The 17204-nt window shown below is 42.8% G+C and overlaps 1 protein-coding gene across 3 annotated transcripts in view; it reads right to left on the reverse strand.

The window, feature by feature from the left end:
- Positions 1 to 17204, reverse strand: part of pcsk5b (proprotein convertase subtilisin/kexin type 5b) — a 120189-nt gene that overhangs the window by 23629 nt on the left and 79356 nt on the right. Inside the window, exons 15-21 of one of the 3 annotated variants that reach the window (XM_058069531.2) lie at positions 17018 to 17120; positions 12276 to 12469; positions 9214 to 9298; positions 5396 to 5499; positions 5161 to 5299; positions 3595 to 3710; positions 737 to 1241 (exon numbers count right to left, since the gene is read on the reverse strand). In XM_058069531.2, coding sequence (XP_057925514.2) covers positions 1135 to 1241; positions 3595 to 3710; positions 5161 to 5299; positions 5396 to 5499; positions 9214 to 9298; positions 12276 to 12469; positions 17018 to 17120 — 848 coding nt within the window. In that variant the 3' untranslated portion in view covers positions 737 to 1134. Of the gene's footprint in view, positions 1 to 736; positions 1251 to 3594; positions 3711 to 5160; positions 5300 to 5395; positions 5500 to 9213; positions 9299 to 12275; positions 12470 to 17017; positions 17121 to 17204 lie in introns of those variants that run through there. The other 2 variants (XM_058069530.2, XM_058069532.2) reach the window with 2 other exon arrangements.

Here is a 17204-nt window from a genome sequence, read left to right on the forward strand (position 1 = left end):
AGAGGCGCTACTTGAAGCAACCAGCAGAGGCACTACTTGAAGCAACCAGCAGAGGCACTACTTGAAGCAACCAGCAGAGGCACTACTTGAAGCAACCAGCAGAGGCACTACTGGATGCAACCAGCAGAGGCACTACTTGATGCAACCAGCAGAGGCACTACTTGATGCAACCAGCAGAGGCACTACTTGATGCAACCAGCAGAGGCACTACTTGATGCAACCAGCAGAGGCACTACTTGATGCAACCAGCAGAGGCACTACTTGAAGCAACCAGCAGAGGCACTACTTGAAGCAACCAGCAGAGGCACTACTTGAAGCAACCAGCAGAGGCACTACTGGAGGCAACCAGAAGCAGTACTTAATCACCACAGGCACTCACCTTGAGAATCCCTTTAAGAATATAACGATTATTAATTCAGCCAAACGCCCATCCCTATTCATTTCATGTATTTCTAACATTGAGGTGAGGTGATGGTCATCAATGTAGGGCTGTGATGACTTCAAGTGTACGACTTCATGTTTATTTTTATGTAATATGTGTGTGTGTGTTTTCCCTCATAGGCCCAGACAGTCATGATTTTTCACATTATTTTTGTATTTTTTTGCTCATTTGACGTCCACTATATTTACAGGCAGAAAGGAGCTGTCCTAGTTCCATCTGTTCACGAGGAAGAAGGTGTTCCAGAATGTTTTTAAAATAAGAAAAAAAAAAACGAAAACAATGCACAGAGACGTATTCAGAGATTCACAGGTTTTAGCGATGCACGCTACACTGGCAACAAAAAAAAAAAAAAATTAAAGGTTCAATTATTTTGGCATTGATGCTTTGGTCACAAAATACCGACACTTTGTTTTGCTCTTGAGGAAGTTCCCAGTCATTGTACACCCCGACCGCGCGTCCCAGTACAGAAAAAAAAACAAAAAAAAAACCAAAAGGTAGGTGTGTTGTAGTCCTGTCTTCGCACCTCCCATGCAGTCCCTTTAAGAGGCACAGATTCCTTTATAAATTATGTGACTGTGAATGAGTGGGCCAAATTGGGCTGGGAGAAGGGAGGGGGTTGGCTTGTCGAGGGGGTGTGTGTGTCACCCTCACATGCGCCCCCCCGCACGCCGTCAGCGCGCTCAGCGTCCCGGTCAGCCCTTTTGCGAGCACGTTCTGCAGCACAGTTGCTGCAGAACTTTCCTCTGGCAAAGATTGTTCTTTTTAACGAGCACGCAGAAGCTGCCCTCCGCCCAAGATTCTTCATTTGCTTTCCACAGACCAGGAAGGAGAGACAGAGGTACATTGGAACGAGGGAAAAAGGAGGAAAAACACACAGAAATAAACAACCGTGTAATTGGTCAAGAGACAGGAAGCGGTTGAACCATCCAATCACAGGTTGATGTTCAGTGATTGAGGTCCAGCGCAGCGATTGGATCCACGGCGAGGAGAGGTTGGGGAAAAAAACATAAAAAAAAAGAGTGGGAGAGAGACAGAGAGAGAAAAAAAAAACGTCACACAATTAGAAAGATGACAACCTGGCAACATTTGGCATGAAATACACACAGGATCCAAGGCTGGTTTACACCGCCGCATCATTCCCATTTGGTGTGGAACAAAGTCTTGTCCCTTGAATCGTTCTCCTTGAATCGGTTAAGTAAGTTCTGTGCGTGTTTTTGTTGCACATACTGAGCCGTGTGAGAAATTTCAAGCCAATCCGACACATGAAGGAGGTCAGACAGCAGTTGAAAAATAACAGCACAGGCAACACAGTAGTGATGCATGTTTGGGCGAATGTTCCGGTAAAAGAGTGACATTTTCCACATGACTCTATACCAGAGGTAGGGAACCTATGGCTCGGGAGCCAGGTAGGGCTCTTTTGATGACTGTATCTGGCTCTCAAGCATTTCTTACCACAATAAAAATGTATTTTTGCTAACATTTTAAAGTAAACCATCACAGAAATGACTGTTAAAAATAATATTCAAAATCAACAACTTTCTTATGCATTTTAATTCGTCCATCTATATTCTGCTGCAATACGGCCAACCATATCTATCTTTCCTGATGATATTTTCCAGGTCAAACACCAAAACTTGATTATTACTGGGTAATGCTGTAGTCTACCTCGGTCATTGAGATGTCAACAAACATGTAAATGTAAACTTTCCTCCTTTAGTCAAATAGCTAAAGCTGCAGAACCAAGCCTTCTGATGAAGATGGCCAAAAGAATGAAATACGTCTACGGAGTATGGTGCAAAACTATGCAGCAGCAGAAGTTGTATTAATGGCAACAAGTATTTGATTTATTATTAGACACTGCGCTGCTCACGAAAGTGTGCTGGCCACACCCCATTGGCGTGGGGTAGTGTGCCTGGTCTACGTAATTAGAGCCCATTATCTAAAACTGTTGGTCTTACATAAAAATGCACACATTTTATTGCATTCAATGTTTAAAAAAAATGTATATGGCTCTCACAGATACACGTTTTAAAATAACTGGCCTTCATGGCTCTCTTCGCCAAAAAGGTTCCCGACCCCTGCTCTATACGGTATAATACATTGGGAATTGAATACGTGCAGTGTAAATGTAGTCTTAAGATTCATTTTATCAACATTACGCAAAGAGAAAGTAAAGGCACGCTTCCTCCAGGCAGTCCAGTCTTTGTGTCCCCCCACCTGCTGTCCGACTTGAAGGAGCCAAAAATGGTAAAAAACTGGACCGCTTGTAGGAAAAGGCGTTATAAAGGATGGAGCAAGAACAAGTTAGAAGCAGAAGTGAATAGCAAAAAGAATATTGGAAGGATGCTTCATGAGTTCGATACCCGTCTAGGCATGATGACACCGGAGTGAGTTTGCGTGAAAGTCAAAAACGACTGAGTGAGTGAGTGAATGTTAGTGAATGACACACTGCAGAAAATTATGTTGTTTTTTGTTAGGTCAACAAGCCCCGAAGCAAAAGATGCTGCAGCCAGCACTGACATTTAAAACATTAAAAATGAAAAACGTGTTCACCGTGTTAGCTCTTATTCAAGCAAATATGCTAACATCCTGTCCATAAGGACGCTCGGAACTCCAACACTTGGAAATCCACCCAAAATGCTAGAAAGCTGACAACCTTCTGTCTATCACAGTGAGCCAGAGAAACCTAGAGGGAGGCTGACGTCATTGCAGCGTCCCAATGAATGCGTTGCACCGATGTAGTAGTTTTTTTCCCCATTTTGAATTAATTTTTTAAACGATTAGTAGTAATTCTGCCATGAAATTAGAACCTAGTCACAAATTAGCCGCACTGCTACACAAATCTGAGAAAGAAGTAGCTGCTTATACACCAATGCACAGGTATGAAATAACTACTCTATGAGAAAATGAAATGCAACGAAAATCACCGGAAATTATGCTTATGCTGTAAATGATTCTACCGCCATTACTGTATTTTGGATGGAGAAAGTCCATTCCCAAAAAGTGCTAACACATCAAAGGTCAAATATGTTCCTGGTGTTGGAGTTGCGGGGGTCTACTGTTGGCTGTTAGCGGTGTTAGATGAGAAGCATGCACTTCTAGCACACCTTTTAGAAGCTAGCGTGTGAGAGAGGAGACAGCTGACAACTCACCATCTTTGCAGATGGTGCTGACCACGCAGGCTCCCGCCTCCAGATTGTAACCGCTGACGCAGCTGCTGCAGTTCCTTTCACCGGGCCCCAGGCACTCGTTGCAGCTATGATCGCACCTGTCGACGGGGGCACGCGGAGAGTTAGGATGCCGTCATATCGCTTTTTGGCGTCTTTGACTTCCAACTGTGGCCGATGAGTTTTTTTGTTTTTAATCTAAATCAGGGGTCTCAAACACGCGGCCCGCGGGCCAAATTTGGCACTAGTTTGAGGCCCCCGCCTTGATATGAAAGTATAATGTTAGTGAGGCCCGCGCAAGTTTGATATGGATGCTGTATGGTATCATGTACCCAGAAATAGTTATCCTCCCTATCTGTGTGGAAGTGGTAAGTTTTTGGCTATTTAAGTTTAAAGGAAATAACTTGAAGGCTTGGTGTCTACCATGTCACATCTGTCTAGGCCCATATTAATGTAACGTGTCGCCTGACAAGTTATTGGAGGTGTGGCGTTCATTTATTCAATTTGGGCGCCGTGAACATCAGCTTTACAGATGCCATGTCTCATCTCGAGCTTGTCTGTGTCGTGGTAATGATTTCTACCGAGTTAGGTGTTGCTGACATATCGATATCGAATGTCAGTGTTACTTGAGCTCAGTTTTTCCTTTCCATTTTTTCATGTACTCCAAATCATGAAAGTTTAATGTTAGTGCGGCCCGTGCAAGTTTGATATGGATGCTGTATGGTATCATGTACCCAGAAAAAATTATTATGTTTGATTAATGTTCATGTTAAAGGTTAAATAACTGTTAATAGTTATCCTCCCTATCCGTGTGGAAGTGGTAAGTTTTTGGCTATTTAAGTTTAAAGGAAATAACTTGAAGGCTACCGTTTAGGTCGCTAGCTCTCTAGTTTGCGAGTTAGCATGTGTCTCAAGACCCTGCAGTTGCGCAATATGTTGTAAAAAAAAAAATGTAAAAATGTAAAAAAAAGTATAAATGTGACTATAGTCGTGTTTTGTCATGTCTACAGGGCTCTAATAATGCTTTGTTCATTTTAATCTGAAAAAAATAATTTGTCTACCCACCAACTATATGTGGTTTCTTAAGTTTTTATTATTTGCCGTTTTATTATTATTATTATTATTATTATATTTATTTATTTATTACTGATTGATTGATTTTCTTTATTCTTGATTTGTTTATTTATTTTTCATCTTATTTTGTGTAGAAAAATAAAAAGTAAGATATTTGAGAACAGTGGAATGTTTTATCAGATCTTTTCTTGTAGTTTTTAAAGTTTTTAACATTTTTTCGTTTTTAATAAATGCGTTTTTTTTGGGGGGGTGGGGGGGGGGGCTGATGCGGCCCAGTCTCACCCAGACCCTAGCTCCAGTGGCCCCCAAGTAAACTGAGTTTGAGACCCCTGATCTAAATGCTCTGTGCTAGCTTTGTGGTGGTGTTCCTACTCCTGTGTCAAAATGCTCCTCCATGAATTTTGTTTGTTCCCATTGATGTTCCAGGTTCTCATCCGAGCTGCAAGTGACTAAAGAAAACATCTTAAAGCGTCTTACTTCTTACAGGACCTCTGAACCTGGCCGCTGTCGGACGTCTGCTCTGACAGGTAGTAGCTATTGCTGCACGTGGACACACAGCGCCAGTCCTCCAGCATGTAGCTGTCGGCACACTTGGTGCACGCTTCTATACCCGTGCCTAGAAGCGTTTGGGGGGGGGCATAGGGGGTGGATGACAACACATAATGGACATTATCGCGGATCTATTTGATAAATGAAGCTTTAGTCGCCTTACCTGCGCAGGTGGCACAGGCGCGATGACACGGCTCACAAGTCCTCCTGTGGCCGTTGTAATAGGAACCCGCGTCGCACGTCATCTGGCACTTGTTGCCTTGTAAACTGGACAGAAAAATTGTGGAATGTCATTCATGTGTATTTATATATGTTCTAATGTCAGTTGATTACAGCAGTGATAGTGACGCATACATAGTGATAGTGATGCACCATTCTATGTATTTTATCTACTGGTATAGTATGTAGGTTTGGTCACATTTAATTCAAAACACTTTATTTATCCCCAAGGGGCAATTTAAAAGGACACAAAGATTGCCCCTCGGGGATAAATAAAGTGTTAAATTTTCTCCGGTGAATATTACTTTAAAACAGGGGTCTCAAACTCGTACTCGTACCCAAAGTACTGAAAAAGTGTAGGGTATAGCAGAAGCAAAAGCATTGAAGATCGTTTTTTTATTGATTTTTTTTTCAGTTTTTAATAAATGCGTTTTTTTTTTTTTTTTTTTTTAAACCTGATGCGGCCCGGCTTCACCCAGAATCTAGCTCCAGTGGCCCCCAGGTAAATTGAGTTTGAGACCCCTGCTTTAAAACATGCGTAATATAAAAATAAGAAAAAAGTAATGATTTGGAGTACATGAAAAAAATGGAAAGGAAAAACTGAGCTCTTTTTGACCACAAACAGGTATACTGCACAACCCAGCAAGAACACAACCAATGTTGTAATATTAAGGTACATAGGCACATATATGGATGTTACTTTGGACAACTAAATATGTTACCAAATATTTGTCAATGTCGGCTCACAAGACGAAATGATGCGACACGAGATTGAGTGTACAAGAACAAAACGAGACCTTTACTTTACTTTGAAGAAAAGTACAATGAAAAAAAAATATTGCAATCTACTCATTTAATTTCTACTACCATACATTCTTCTGCACTCTGTGTGTATGTTAGCAGCCCCGCCTCCACCCACCGAGACAAAAAGACTCATTCATTCATTCATTTTCTACCGCTTATCCTCACTAGGGTCGCGGGGGGTGCTGGAGCCTATCCCAGCTGTCTTACACCCTGGACTGGTCGCCAGCCAATCACAGGGCACATATAGACAAACAACCATTCACACTCACATTCATACCTATGGACAATTTGGAGTCGCCAATTAACCTAGCATGTTTTTGGAATGTGGGAGAGGAAACCGGAGTATCCGGAGAAAACCAGGAACATGCAAACTCCGCACAGAGATAGCCGAGGGTGGAATTGAACCCGGGTCTCCTAGCTGTGAGGTCTGCGCGCTAACCACACGCCCACCGTGCAGCCTGACAAAGAGACTATGAAAAGGGCTCACTGCGTTCGTGCCGTTGTTCTATGGAACAGACACATGCATGTGGAAGTGGGTTTTTTTTTTATTTATTGTGCGATTCATTCATTTCTTTTTTTCGTTTTTCTGAATGAGAAATCTTTCATTTTAATCTCCCTATTTGTCAATCTCTAAAATTGGCCAAATATGTATTAGAAAATAGAACATTGTTTAACTTATAATAACAATTTGGAGTGCATTACAAAGTGGAAAGGAAAATGTATGTAGTAAAAGAGCTACGTCCAACAAACATTGAGCTGTGAGAGTCTGCAGTGAAGATAGGTTTGATGCCGAGCTGAGCTAAAAAACAGCTGGTGTGTGTTAGCTGACAATTCCAAGAAATTATTTAGTCTGGACCGCTCGTGCGACCTGCATATGCATGATGTGTGCGTGTGGCGTGTCTTCCGGTGCTGGTAAGAGGAAACGATCGCTTCAAAGTGTCCCCGACTCCGCTGAACAAGGTATGATACATCACATGTGTTTTCCTAGCCGGAATTCCAACAACCCGCTGCCAGCCCAGATGAAGAGGCTGCAGTGGGAAGCAGCCGGCGAGTAAGTAAAGTGGAAAAACTTCAATGGCTTAAGCGATGAGCATCTTCAAAAGAGGTCATCGCCACCCAAAATGTGCATGACACGGGTTTAAGTGGCTTTTAATACGGCAAGGTCACACGGTGAAAAGGCAGTTGACTCAATAAATACATCCTGGGAGGAAAACAGCTGTTGAACGTGTCCGTGTCCGCACTGTGTGGCCGCATGGTCATAAATAAAATAAAAGAAATAAAAGAAAAAAATCTACTTGTGTAACAGTAGAAAATTACCATACAAATTGACTTCAACAGCTGTGGCTGTAGACAACCTCCTGTTTTTATTTATTTAAATAATTATTTAAATTAACTCCACACAATACGCAAGTGTTCTATTTATATTAGGGCTGCCAAATGTTTTTTTTTATCAGATTAATCCTGGTTTTCAAATTAATTAATCAGATATTGCCCATTTTTATTGTATTTTATTATAAGAAAAGACAAATGACACAACAGGATGTGTGGAGTTTGCATGTTCTCCCCGTGCATGCGTGGGTTTTCTCCGGGTACTCCGGTTTCCTCCCACATCCCAAAAACATGCTAGGTTAATTGGTGACTCCAAATTGTCCATAGGTATACACATGGTGTTGTGCTATGGCATGTCCGACATTGGCATAGTGGTATGCTCCACTATGGATACCATTTATTTTACACATAGCCTACTACTGCACGCCATGCAGCTGCACTAAAAGATGGGCTTTGCAAGGGAGAAGGAGTTATCAATGAAGGATGCTCTTTTTGTGTTGTTTTAGGGAGGGAGGGAGGGAGGGCTCGCGGAGAGGGTGAAGACATTAGGGGTGGGGGCAAGGAGGGAGGAAAGGGAGCGTCTTCGCTGTCCATGGGGAGGAGACACCTGGTTGGGTATGCGTCCATCTCCCAAAAGTTCCATGTTAGTTTGTGTCTTGGTGAATATTTTTGTCATTTTCTGCTTTTTGGATTATTTACTGATAGTTAATTCTATCTTGGGCTGCACGGCGGTCTAGTGGTTAACCCGCAGACCTCACAGCTAGAAGACCAGGGTTCAATTCCACCCTCGGCCATCTCTGTGTGGAGTTTGCATGTTCTCCCCGTGCATGCGTGGGTTTTCTCCGGGTACTCCGGTTTCCTCCCACATTCCAAAAACATGCTAGGTTAATTGGCGACTCCAAATTGTCCATAGGTATGAATGTGAGTGTGAATGGTTGTTTGTCTGTATGTGCCCTGTGATTGGCTGGCGACCAGTTCAGGGTGTACCCCGCCTCTTGCCCGAAGACAGCTGGGATAGGCTCCAGCACCCCCGCGACCCTCGTGAGGAAAAGCGGTAGAAAATGAATGAATGTTTCATCACTTTTTGTTTTTCCTTCAGAAGTTGTTGAAGAATTAGACCATGTTGGCAGGGACGCCATGATAGATGTTTTCATAGTCAAACCATCGCTGATTGGTTGATCGTGAACAAGAACGGGTGTGGGTAAAACGCGTGGACTGTGGACTACGGACCGCGGTCTAAATAAATGATTCTGATTGGTCCGTTTCAAGATTTGCAAGGATTGGTTTGCAAATTACCACCGGAATTACGCAGTCCGTGTTTTTTTACCAACACCCAACAAGAACCGCTTTTAAATGCCAAAGTACACTTGCCCGACGGGAATATCACTGATTGGATTTACTTGCCCCAATTTTGTTTTAACTTGCCCCGGGCCATCGGTACATCGTTATTGTCCAGCCCTGAAATATAAGATGTTGGAAGTGCATAGCTGGAGATGTGTTAAGGTCGGAATAAAGTTGGACTCTTTTGATGCTGCGGGGACGCTACACTGTCGGTGTATAAAACACTTGTTGCTAGTCTACTTGAATGTGTTTTCTACATGTGTTTAGGGGGTGCATCCACTCACTCACCTGGTCCCCGGTTTGCATTCCGTGCAGATATTGGAGGTGGTGCACTTCTTGCAGTTTTCGGGACACCTCCTGCAAATGTTGGAATCTGGAATGGAGATGAGAATGTCAAAGAAGACGAAGAAGAATAAGGCAGGGGGAGCTGAAGAAGCAGCAAAATGGGCAAAACAGCAGGAAGCGATATTGGGACAGATATGAGAGTCATTATTTGCACTATGACCCATTTACACTAAAATTTGCACTAAAATAATATATCTGCAATATGTCTGCTTCTGCGCAATACTATGTGTATATTTTGGATATCTTGTATATATCTTGTACATTCATTCATTCGTTTTCTACCACTTTTTCCTCACAAGGGTCGCGGGGGTGCTGGAGCCTATCCCAGCTGTCTTCGGGCGAGAGGCGGGGTACACCCTGGACTGGTGGCCAGCCAATCGCAGGGCACATATAGACAAACAACCATTCACACTCACATTCATACCTATGGACAATTTGGAGTCGCCAATTAACCTAGCATGTTTTTGGAATGTGGGAGGAAACCGCTTTTTACTGCATTTTGTAATTACTCATGATTAGTTATGATTAATCGCCATTTTGATGTGCCCTTATATTACTGTATTTTATGAAAAATAATTTTAATAAATACAGTAGCAAGGGCATGTGGCAAATTGGATTAATCATGATGAACTCACGATTAATCATTTGAAATATGCTCTTATATTACTGTATTTTATATCACTGCATTTCTTAGTCGCAGTTAATCATGATTAAGCACTTAAGATGTGCTCTTATACTGTATTTTATGAAAAATAAATTTAATAAATACAGTAGCAAGGGCATGTGGCAAATGTGATTAATCATGATGAACTCACGATTAATCATTTTAAATATGCTCTTATATTACTGTATTTTAAGAGGCGGCAAGAGGCGGGGTACACCCTGGACTGGTCGCCAGCCAATAGACAAACAACCATTCACACTCACATTCATACCTATGGACAATTTGGAGTCGCCAATTAACCTAGCATGTTTTTGGAATGTGGGAGGAAACCGGAGTACCCGGAGACAACCCACGCATGCACGGGGAGAACATGCAAACTCTACACAGAGATGGCCGAGGGTGGAATTGAACCCTGGTCTCCTAGCTGTGAGGTCTGCGCGCTAACCAATAGACCGCAGTGCCGCCCTATTTTGTACATGTCTTGTTAAATTGTCTTTTTTTTTTACTCTACTTTTATATACTTTTTTTAACTTGACTACTGCACTGAAAGGAGAAGCTCTCCAATCTCGTTGTACATCTTGTATAATGACAACAAAGGCCATTCCATTCCATTCCATGAAGAGGGGAAAGAGTGGAAAAGTGGAGAGGCTGAACAGCTGGGGAATGAAGAAGAGGATTGCAGGAATGCAGCACAAGACTTAAAAAAAAAAAAAAAAAAAAAAAGGCAAGACACACGGACATGGACACTTGTTGCTCTGATGAGGACGCACGCTCCAGGAATAAAAGACTAAAGGTCGTCTATTTCCTCTCTTTGACTAAATACAGTACTTTGATTTGTCTCAAGGAGTTCATGGATGACAGACGGCTGACGAGATCAATCCAACATGTGTTTCATTTGGAGGGGGAAAAAAAAGCGGGGTCTCATCCAGCAATTAGCCCCACCACTGCGGGCCAGTAGGATTTCTTTCAGCTTGTTGTCAGTCTGACAAAGTAAATGAAGTCATTTACCGCAACACGGCGCTCAGCAATGCCAGCGCTTCAAAAAGGGGCGGAGGGAGTGGGACCATCTACAACATCTTGGACTGTGGAAATGTTATGATTGAACTTAGATCAGAACATAGCTCCTATCCGCTGCCAGGAGGTTCGACGGGCCGCGGACCAACAAATGATTAGATTATCATACTTTCATGTCTCGCTGCTTTTCCACTTTTATCACAGATGCTTGATTTCTTTTCTTGGGCTGGGGGTGCACGGGGGTTAGGAAGGGGGTCCCGGCCATAATATTCATTCATTTTCTACCGCTTATCTTCACGAGGGTCACAGGGGTGCTGGAGCCTATCCCAAAAACATGTCTTCGGGCACGATACCCCGACTCTCCATTCTTAGAGCACTGTAAACTTGACATAACACCCCTATAGTCATCTTCATTTTCTACCGCTTATCCTCATGAGGGTCACGGGGGTGCTGGAGCCTATCCCAGCTGTCTTTGGGCGAGAGGCGGGGTACACGCCGGACTGGTGGCCAGCCAATCACAGGGCACATATAGACAAACTAAGCTAAGAGGCTATGTATAGAAAAAAAACCCAAAAAACGAAAAATCATGTGTACAGCAAAAAAAAGTAATGACTTAAATGCTTACAGTTATATGGTTAATATAAATTAAATGATGATTATTAAAAACTGACTAAAGTCGAAAAAAACATGTCTTCGGGCACGATACCCCGACTCTCCATTCTTAGAGCACTGTAAACTTGACATAACACCCCTATAGTCATCTTCATTTTCTACCGCTTATCCTCATGAGGGTCGCGAGGGTTGCTGGAGCCTATCCCAGCTGTCTTGGGGCGAGAGGCGGGGTAGACCCTGGACTGGTCGCCAGCCAATCACAGGCCACATAGTATAGACAAACAACCATTCACACTCACATTCATACCTATGGACAATTTGGAGTCGGCAAATAACCTAGCATGTTTTTGGAATGTGGGAGGAAACCGGAGTACCCGGAGAAAACCCACGCATGCACGGGGAGAACATGCAAACTCCACACAGAGATGGCCGAGCTTCTGCTTGGACATTAAGACAGGGGCAGCTGACAGCGCTGGGTTGGATTGGATTGCAAGGTGTGTAGTCAATGTTAAGCACCGCTAATTCTATATACTTATACTCTTATTATCATTCATAGCGATTCCATAGTTTATAATGTGATTGCCTTCTTGCCGTCCTGTTCTAAAATGGGGAATCTCATCACATTTTACCCTCGCGTGACACCCAGAGTGTCGGGAGAAGTATGTTGATGCCATATACCCGAAAAAATGAGGCTATTTTTTAATGGTTTTCGTACCGTGGTCGAGGTAGAAGCTGTCGCCGCAGCTGGCCACGCATGTGTTGGAACCCTCGTTGAGGTGGAAGCCGGACCTGCAGGTGGTGCATTGGTCGCTACGACTACCGACGCAGGTCTCGCACAGCGACGAGCACTTTTTGCAGCGCCTCCTGTCGTCCCGGAAGAAGCCGCTGGGGCACTCCGACACGCACATCCTGCAGAAGCGGGAGAGATCATCGTTAGTTCCAATTATACCTCTTTGAAATGAGTATGTTATTAGTGATCTGACAGTCGGTAGTTATAGGTTATCACATGGTTTGTCTGGTATCAGGCCCAGTATCATGCCCCCGCGTGCCAGTATCAGCCCGAACCGAAACCATGTGAGATCTTATTATCACATACTATTTAATCATGAGATTATTATCACGTACTATTTAATCAAAAGACCATTTTGTTTCCAACACAATAATTGCAAAAATATTTCATCAATCTTATTTTATCAACAGTCTTATCTTATCAATGTCTGACAATTAAAGTTCCATTAATCAAGTTTGGGTTTTTTGGTGACTGGAGAAGCACTAGGCACTAAGCACTCGTGCGCTGTTCTCTGATTGGTTGTTTCACGGGCACGATACCAGATCAGCGTGCTCTGAGTGGACAGCTACGGGGGCTGATACTGGACATGGTTAAACTCTATATTTTATCAGTATCACTGCCCTGGGCTTTGACACAGTATCATTTGGGCCTTTTCCCGTATCATTCATGGGCGGTTTCTAGGGTACAGGGACAATTAATACTGTAGTATGTGATAAAACACACCATCAACGCACCGTCACCCAAACCCTACGTGACAAGGTACTATTCCAAGAAAATGGTTGGAGGAAGCTGCTGACACAAGGTGCACATCATTTTCTGGAACCATCTTTCACACTTTGGATGGTTTTTCCAGGGACCATTATGAGCAAATAAGTCTGTCAAACACTTTCAAATGTTTGCGTAAACCATTGCAAACAGACTTTTTACATTTGAAATTGAAACTACAATTTCCAAAGTTTAGGTCAGTGCTTGTCATTGAAGGGTGATCGTGGATCCTGTAGCCACACCAGTTGAAAATCATCTTCATCTTTCAGGTACTTCATTTTTGTGAATCAAATAGAATAGAATAGAATGCCTTTATTGTCACTATATGTACATTCATTCATTTTCTACCGCTTGTCCTCAAGAGGGTCACAGGGGGTGCTGGATCCCAGCTGTCTTCGGGTGAAAGGCGGGGTACACCCTGGACTGGTGGCCAGCCAATCACAGGGCACATATAGACAAACAACCATTCACACTCACATTCATACCTATGGACAATTTGGAGTCGCCAGTTAACCTAGCATGTTTTTGGAATGTGGGAGGAAACCGGAGTACCCGGAGAAAACCCACGCATGCACGGGGAGAACATGCAAACTCCACACAGAGATGGCAGAGGTGGAATTGAACTCGGGTCTCAGAGCTGTGAGGTCTCCGCGCTAACCACTAGACCGCCGTGCAGCCCTAAAATATAATTTAATCAGAAAAAAAGTAATATAATAGATGCATAGAATATAAAATATATGAATAAATATATAATCAAATTTATTATTATAAAAGTTTTATTCATTATACTATTTTAATTATTTTATTTATTGTCATTATAAATATGTGTCCAGTTTTATTAATCAAAAAAATATATTTTATGCATCATTATTCATACCTATGGACAATTTGGAGTCGCCAATTAACCTAGCATGTTTTTGGAATGTGGGAGGAAACCGGAGTACCCGGAGAAAACCCACGCATGCACGGGGAGAACATGCAAACTCCACACAGAGATGGCCGAGGGTGGGATTGAACTCGGTTCTTGACCACCGTGCAGCCAGATAAATAACAGTATAGATAAAATAGGTAAAAATAGATAAATAAATTGAATTATGGTGATATTTTACATCTTAATAGTGTTGATTGATTCTTTACATTGATTGGGATCAGGGATTTTGAGTTGTCAATTGCATTTTTGCTAGTTTAAAAGATTAAAGACGCAACTTTTTAATCGGGCTTTTAACTAATATTTTTAAACTTTTCTTATTTTTTTTAATCTTTTTAGTCTTATTTTATGTTCTTAGTCTTCAGCTTTTAACTCCAGTGTTTCCTCAGGGGGGGTCCTCCACACTGGGGGCTGTTCGGGTCTGCTGAGGGGGTGCCATCCTTGGGTCCCTTTGACATGGCCGGCTGGGGGTTCCTCCCTTTAATGTGGGGGTCCGCCCGTCTGTCGGAGTCGGGGGGCCCGGGTGCTGGTCCTCCGATGGCACGGCCTGCAGGTCCTCCCAGTGTGGACGGCCCCAAAGGTGGCGTTTCCTTGTTCCTCAGTGCCATGCCATGTCTCCCTACTGTGTGTGATTGTGTGTGCGTGTGTGTGTCTAGTATGGAGGGTGGGAAGGAGGGGCTTTCTTTTGTTTCTTTGTTTTTTCCTTTTAATTGTGGTAATTGTTTTAATTCTGTAAAGCACTTTGTGTTGCATGTCTTTGCAGGAAAAGTGCTATACAAATAAAGTTGATTTGATTAGTTAAGAAATCAACAATCAACAATGTAAATGCATTTGCGTCCGGACCTGTGGCAAACAGAAACTGTGTGTGTGTGTGTGTGTGTGTGTGTGCCTATATGGTGAACAGGTGTAACATCTGCTGCATAACTTCATAACTGCATAAGTTCCGTCACCCCCTCACTTCCCCTTCCTCAGGACCACGCTAAGATCGTCAACTGTGAAGCGCACAAGCCTTATCGACACTTTTATTTTCGGCCAAGAAACACATATGGCATGTGTGAAAGAAATAATCCACCGGTGCACACGCATGCTGCCGTGCTTTTGTACTTTAATATCGTTACGCCCCTCGTGTTGAAAAGTCGATTTCACCCATAAAACGACAATTTGACGTCAATAGCAAGTGTACCGCTGCGTGTGGGAGGAATGAGAATCACAACCATTTCCTGTTTTTACACTATAAGGAACTTTTTCCACATTGGATTAAAATATAATTGACAAAAAGGACATGTGATTGTTTTATTTAAAAGGTCCCATATTACAGTACCGTTTAACACAATAGGGTATTGGATGCTCCTGTAGAGCATCAAACTAAATGTTAAGATGTGTAGTGAAGCCTGCTTTGTTACAAAGTAGTGGGCATTTACATGTTTACATTGTATTAATATTCTCAGAGAATTTAAAATCACTTTTGTGTAATAGGTGACCTTTAAATGTGTGCTAACTGAAAACTAATTGAACATTTAAGAGTTTGTATGCGTCAACAAGCACACACACGCGCATCTCAGAGCAGCCCTCTAATCACCACCGCTCATCGGGAAAAAGGGCAACGCACCTCCAGAGCGGGCTAACGACGGGGCGGCACTCAGGCTCACACATTCCCGCACGCCTGCGTCGCTTTGCCTTTTATTAGCGCCGAGACCAACTGACACAGAGGCAATTAGCTCAGACTTTGATCCTAATGGCATGGGCGCACACGCGCAAATTTCACAGAGGCGGAGGTGCAGGTAAAGCAGACAATAACATTCAAGAGAAGATGCTAGGTTTACCTAGCTTCATTTGTTTGTTGTTTTTATTGTTATTTTTACTCACATTTAAAGCTACAGCAACACTTTTCCGGCTCGGAACTCAAAACGGATCAAAAACTCAGCAGTAATTTTCCAAGAATTAAGTAAAAATTCTACCGCTTATCCTCCCTAGGGTCGCTGGAGCCTATCCCAGCTGTCTTCGGGCGAGAGGCGGGGTACACCCTGGACTGGTGGCCAGCCAATCACAGGGCACATATAGACAAACAACCATTCAGACTCACATTCATACCTATGGACAATTTGGAGTGGCCAATTAACCTAGCATGTTTTTGGAATGTGGGAGGAAACCGGAGTACCCGGAGAAAACCCACGCATGCACGGGGAGAACATGCTAACTCCACACATCCTGTTGTGTCATTTGTCTTTTTATTTAATAAAATACAATAAAAATGAGCAATCTTTGATTAATTAATTTGAAAACCAGGATTAATCTGATTAAAAATCTTTTGGCAGCCCTAGTATAAGTAGAACACTTGCGTATTGTGTGGAGTTAATGTAAATAATTATTTTAATCAACAAACACATCGGGAGGTTGTCTCCAGCCACAGCTGTTGAAGCCAATTTGTATGGTAATTTTCTACTGTTACACAAGTAGATTTCATTCATTCATTTTCTACCGCTTTTTCCTCACGAGGGTCGCGGGGGGTGCTGGAGCCTATCCCAGCTGTCTTCGGGCGAGAGGCGGGGCACACCCTGGACTGGTCACCAGCCAATCACAGGGCACATATAGACAAACAACCATTCACACTCACATTCATACCGATGGACAATTTGGAGTCGCCAATTAACCTAGCATGTTTTTGGAATGTGGGAGGAAACCGGAGTACCCGGAGAAAACCCATGCATGCACGGGGAGAACGTGCAAACTCCACACATCCTATTGTGTCATTTGTCTTTTTATTTAATAAAATACAATAAAAATGGGCAATCTTTGATGAATTAATTTGAAAACCAGGATTAATCTGATTAAAAATCTTTTGGCAGCCCTAGTATAAATAGAACACTTGCGTACTGTGTGGAGTGTATTCAGATTTGTCTCATATTCGACTCAACAATTTATAGATCTGTGGTTTAAAAATGCCGCAAAAGAAAAAATTATGGAGCGGTCATACCTGGTGTTGTTCTTGAACTTGAGGAAAAAGTGCAGGCAGTCGATGCAGTGGTGGGGGCCGGGGCCTTCGCAGCCGTTCTCATTGCATTCAGAGTCACATGGACCTGCAGACACACGAGTGCAAGCGATTCGGTTTTTCACAATCAAGTAATGAACTGACGAGACATGATGTTACCTTAACACTGCAT

Source organism: Doryrhamphus excisus, linkage group LG3 (genome assembly GCF_037039965.1).
Source record: "Doryrhamphus excisus strain RoL-2023G ecotype Guam linkage group LG3, RoL_Dexc_Guam_v1.1, whole genome shotgun sequence".
Lineage (NCBI taxonomy): Eukaryota > Metazoa > Chordata > Actinopteri > Syngnathiformes > Syngnathidae > Doryrhamphus > Doryrhamphus excisus.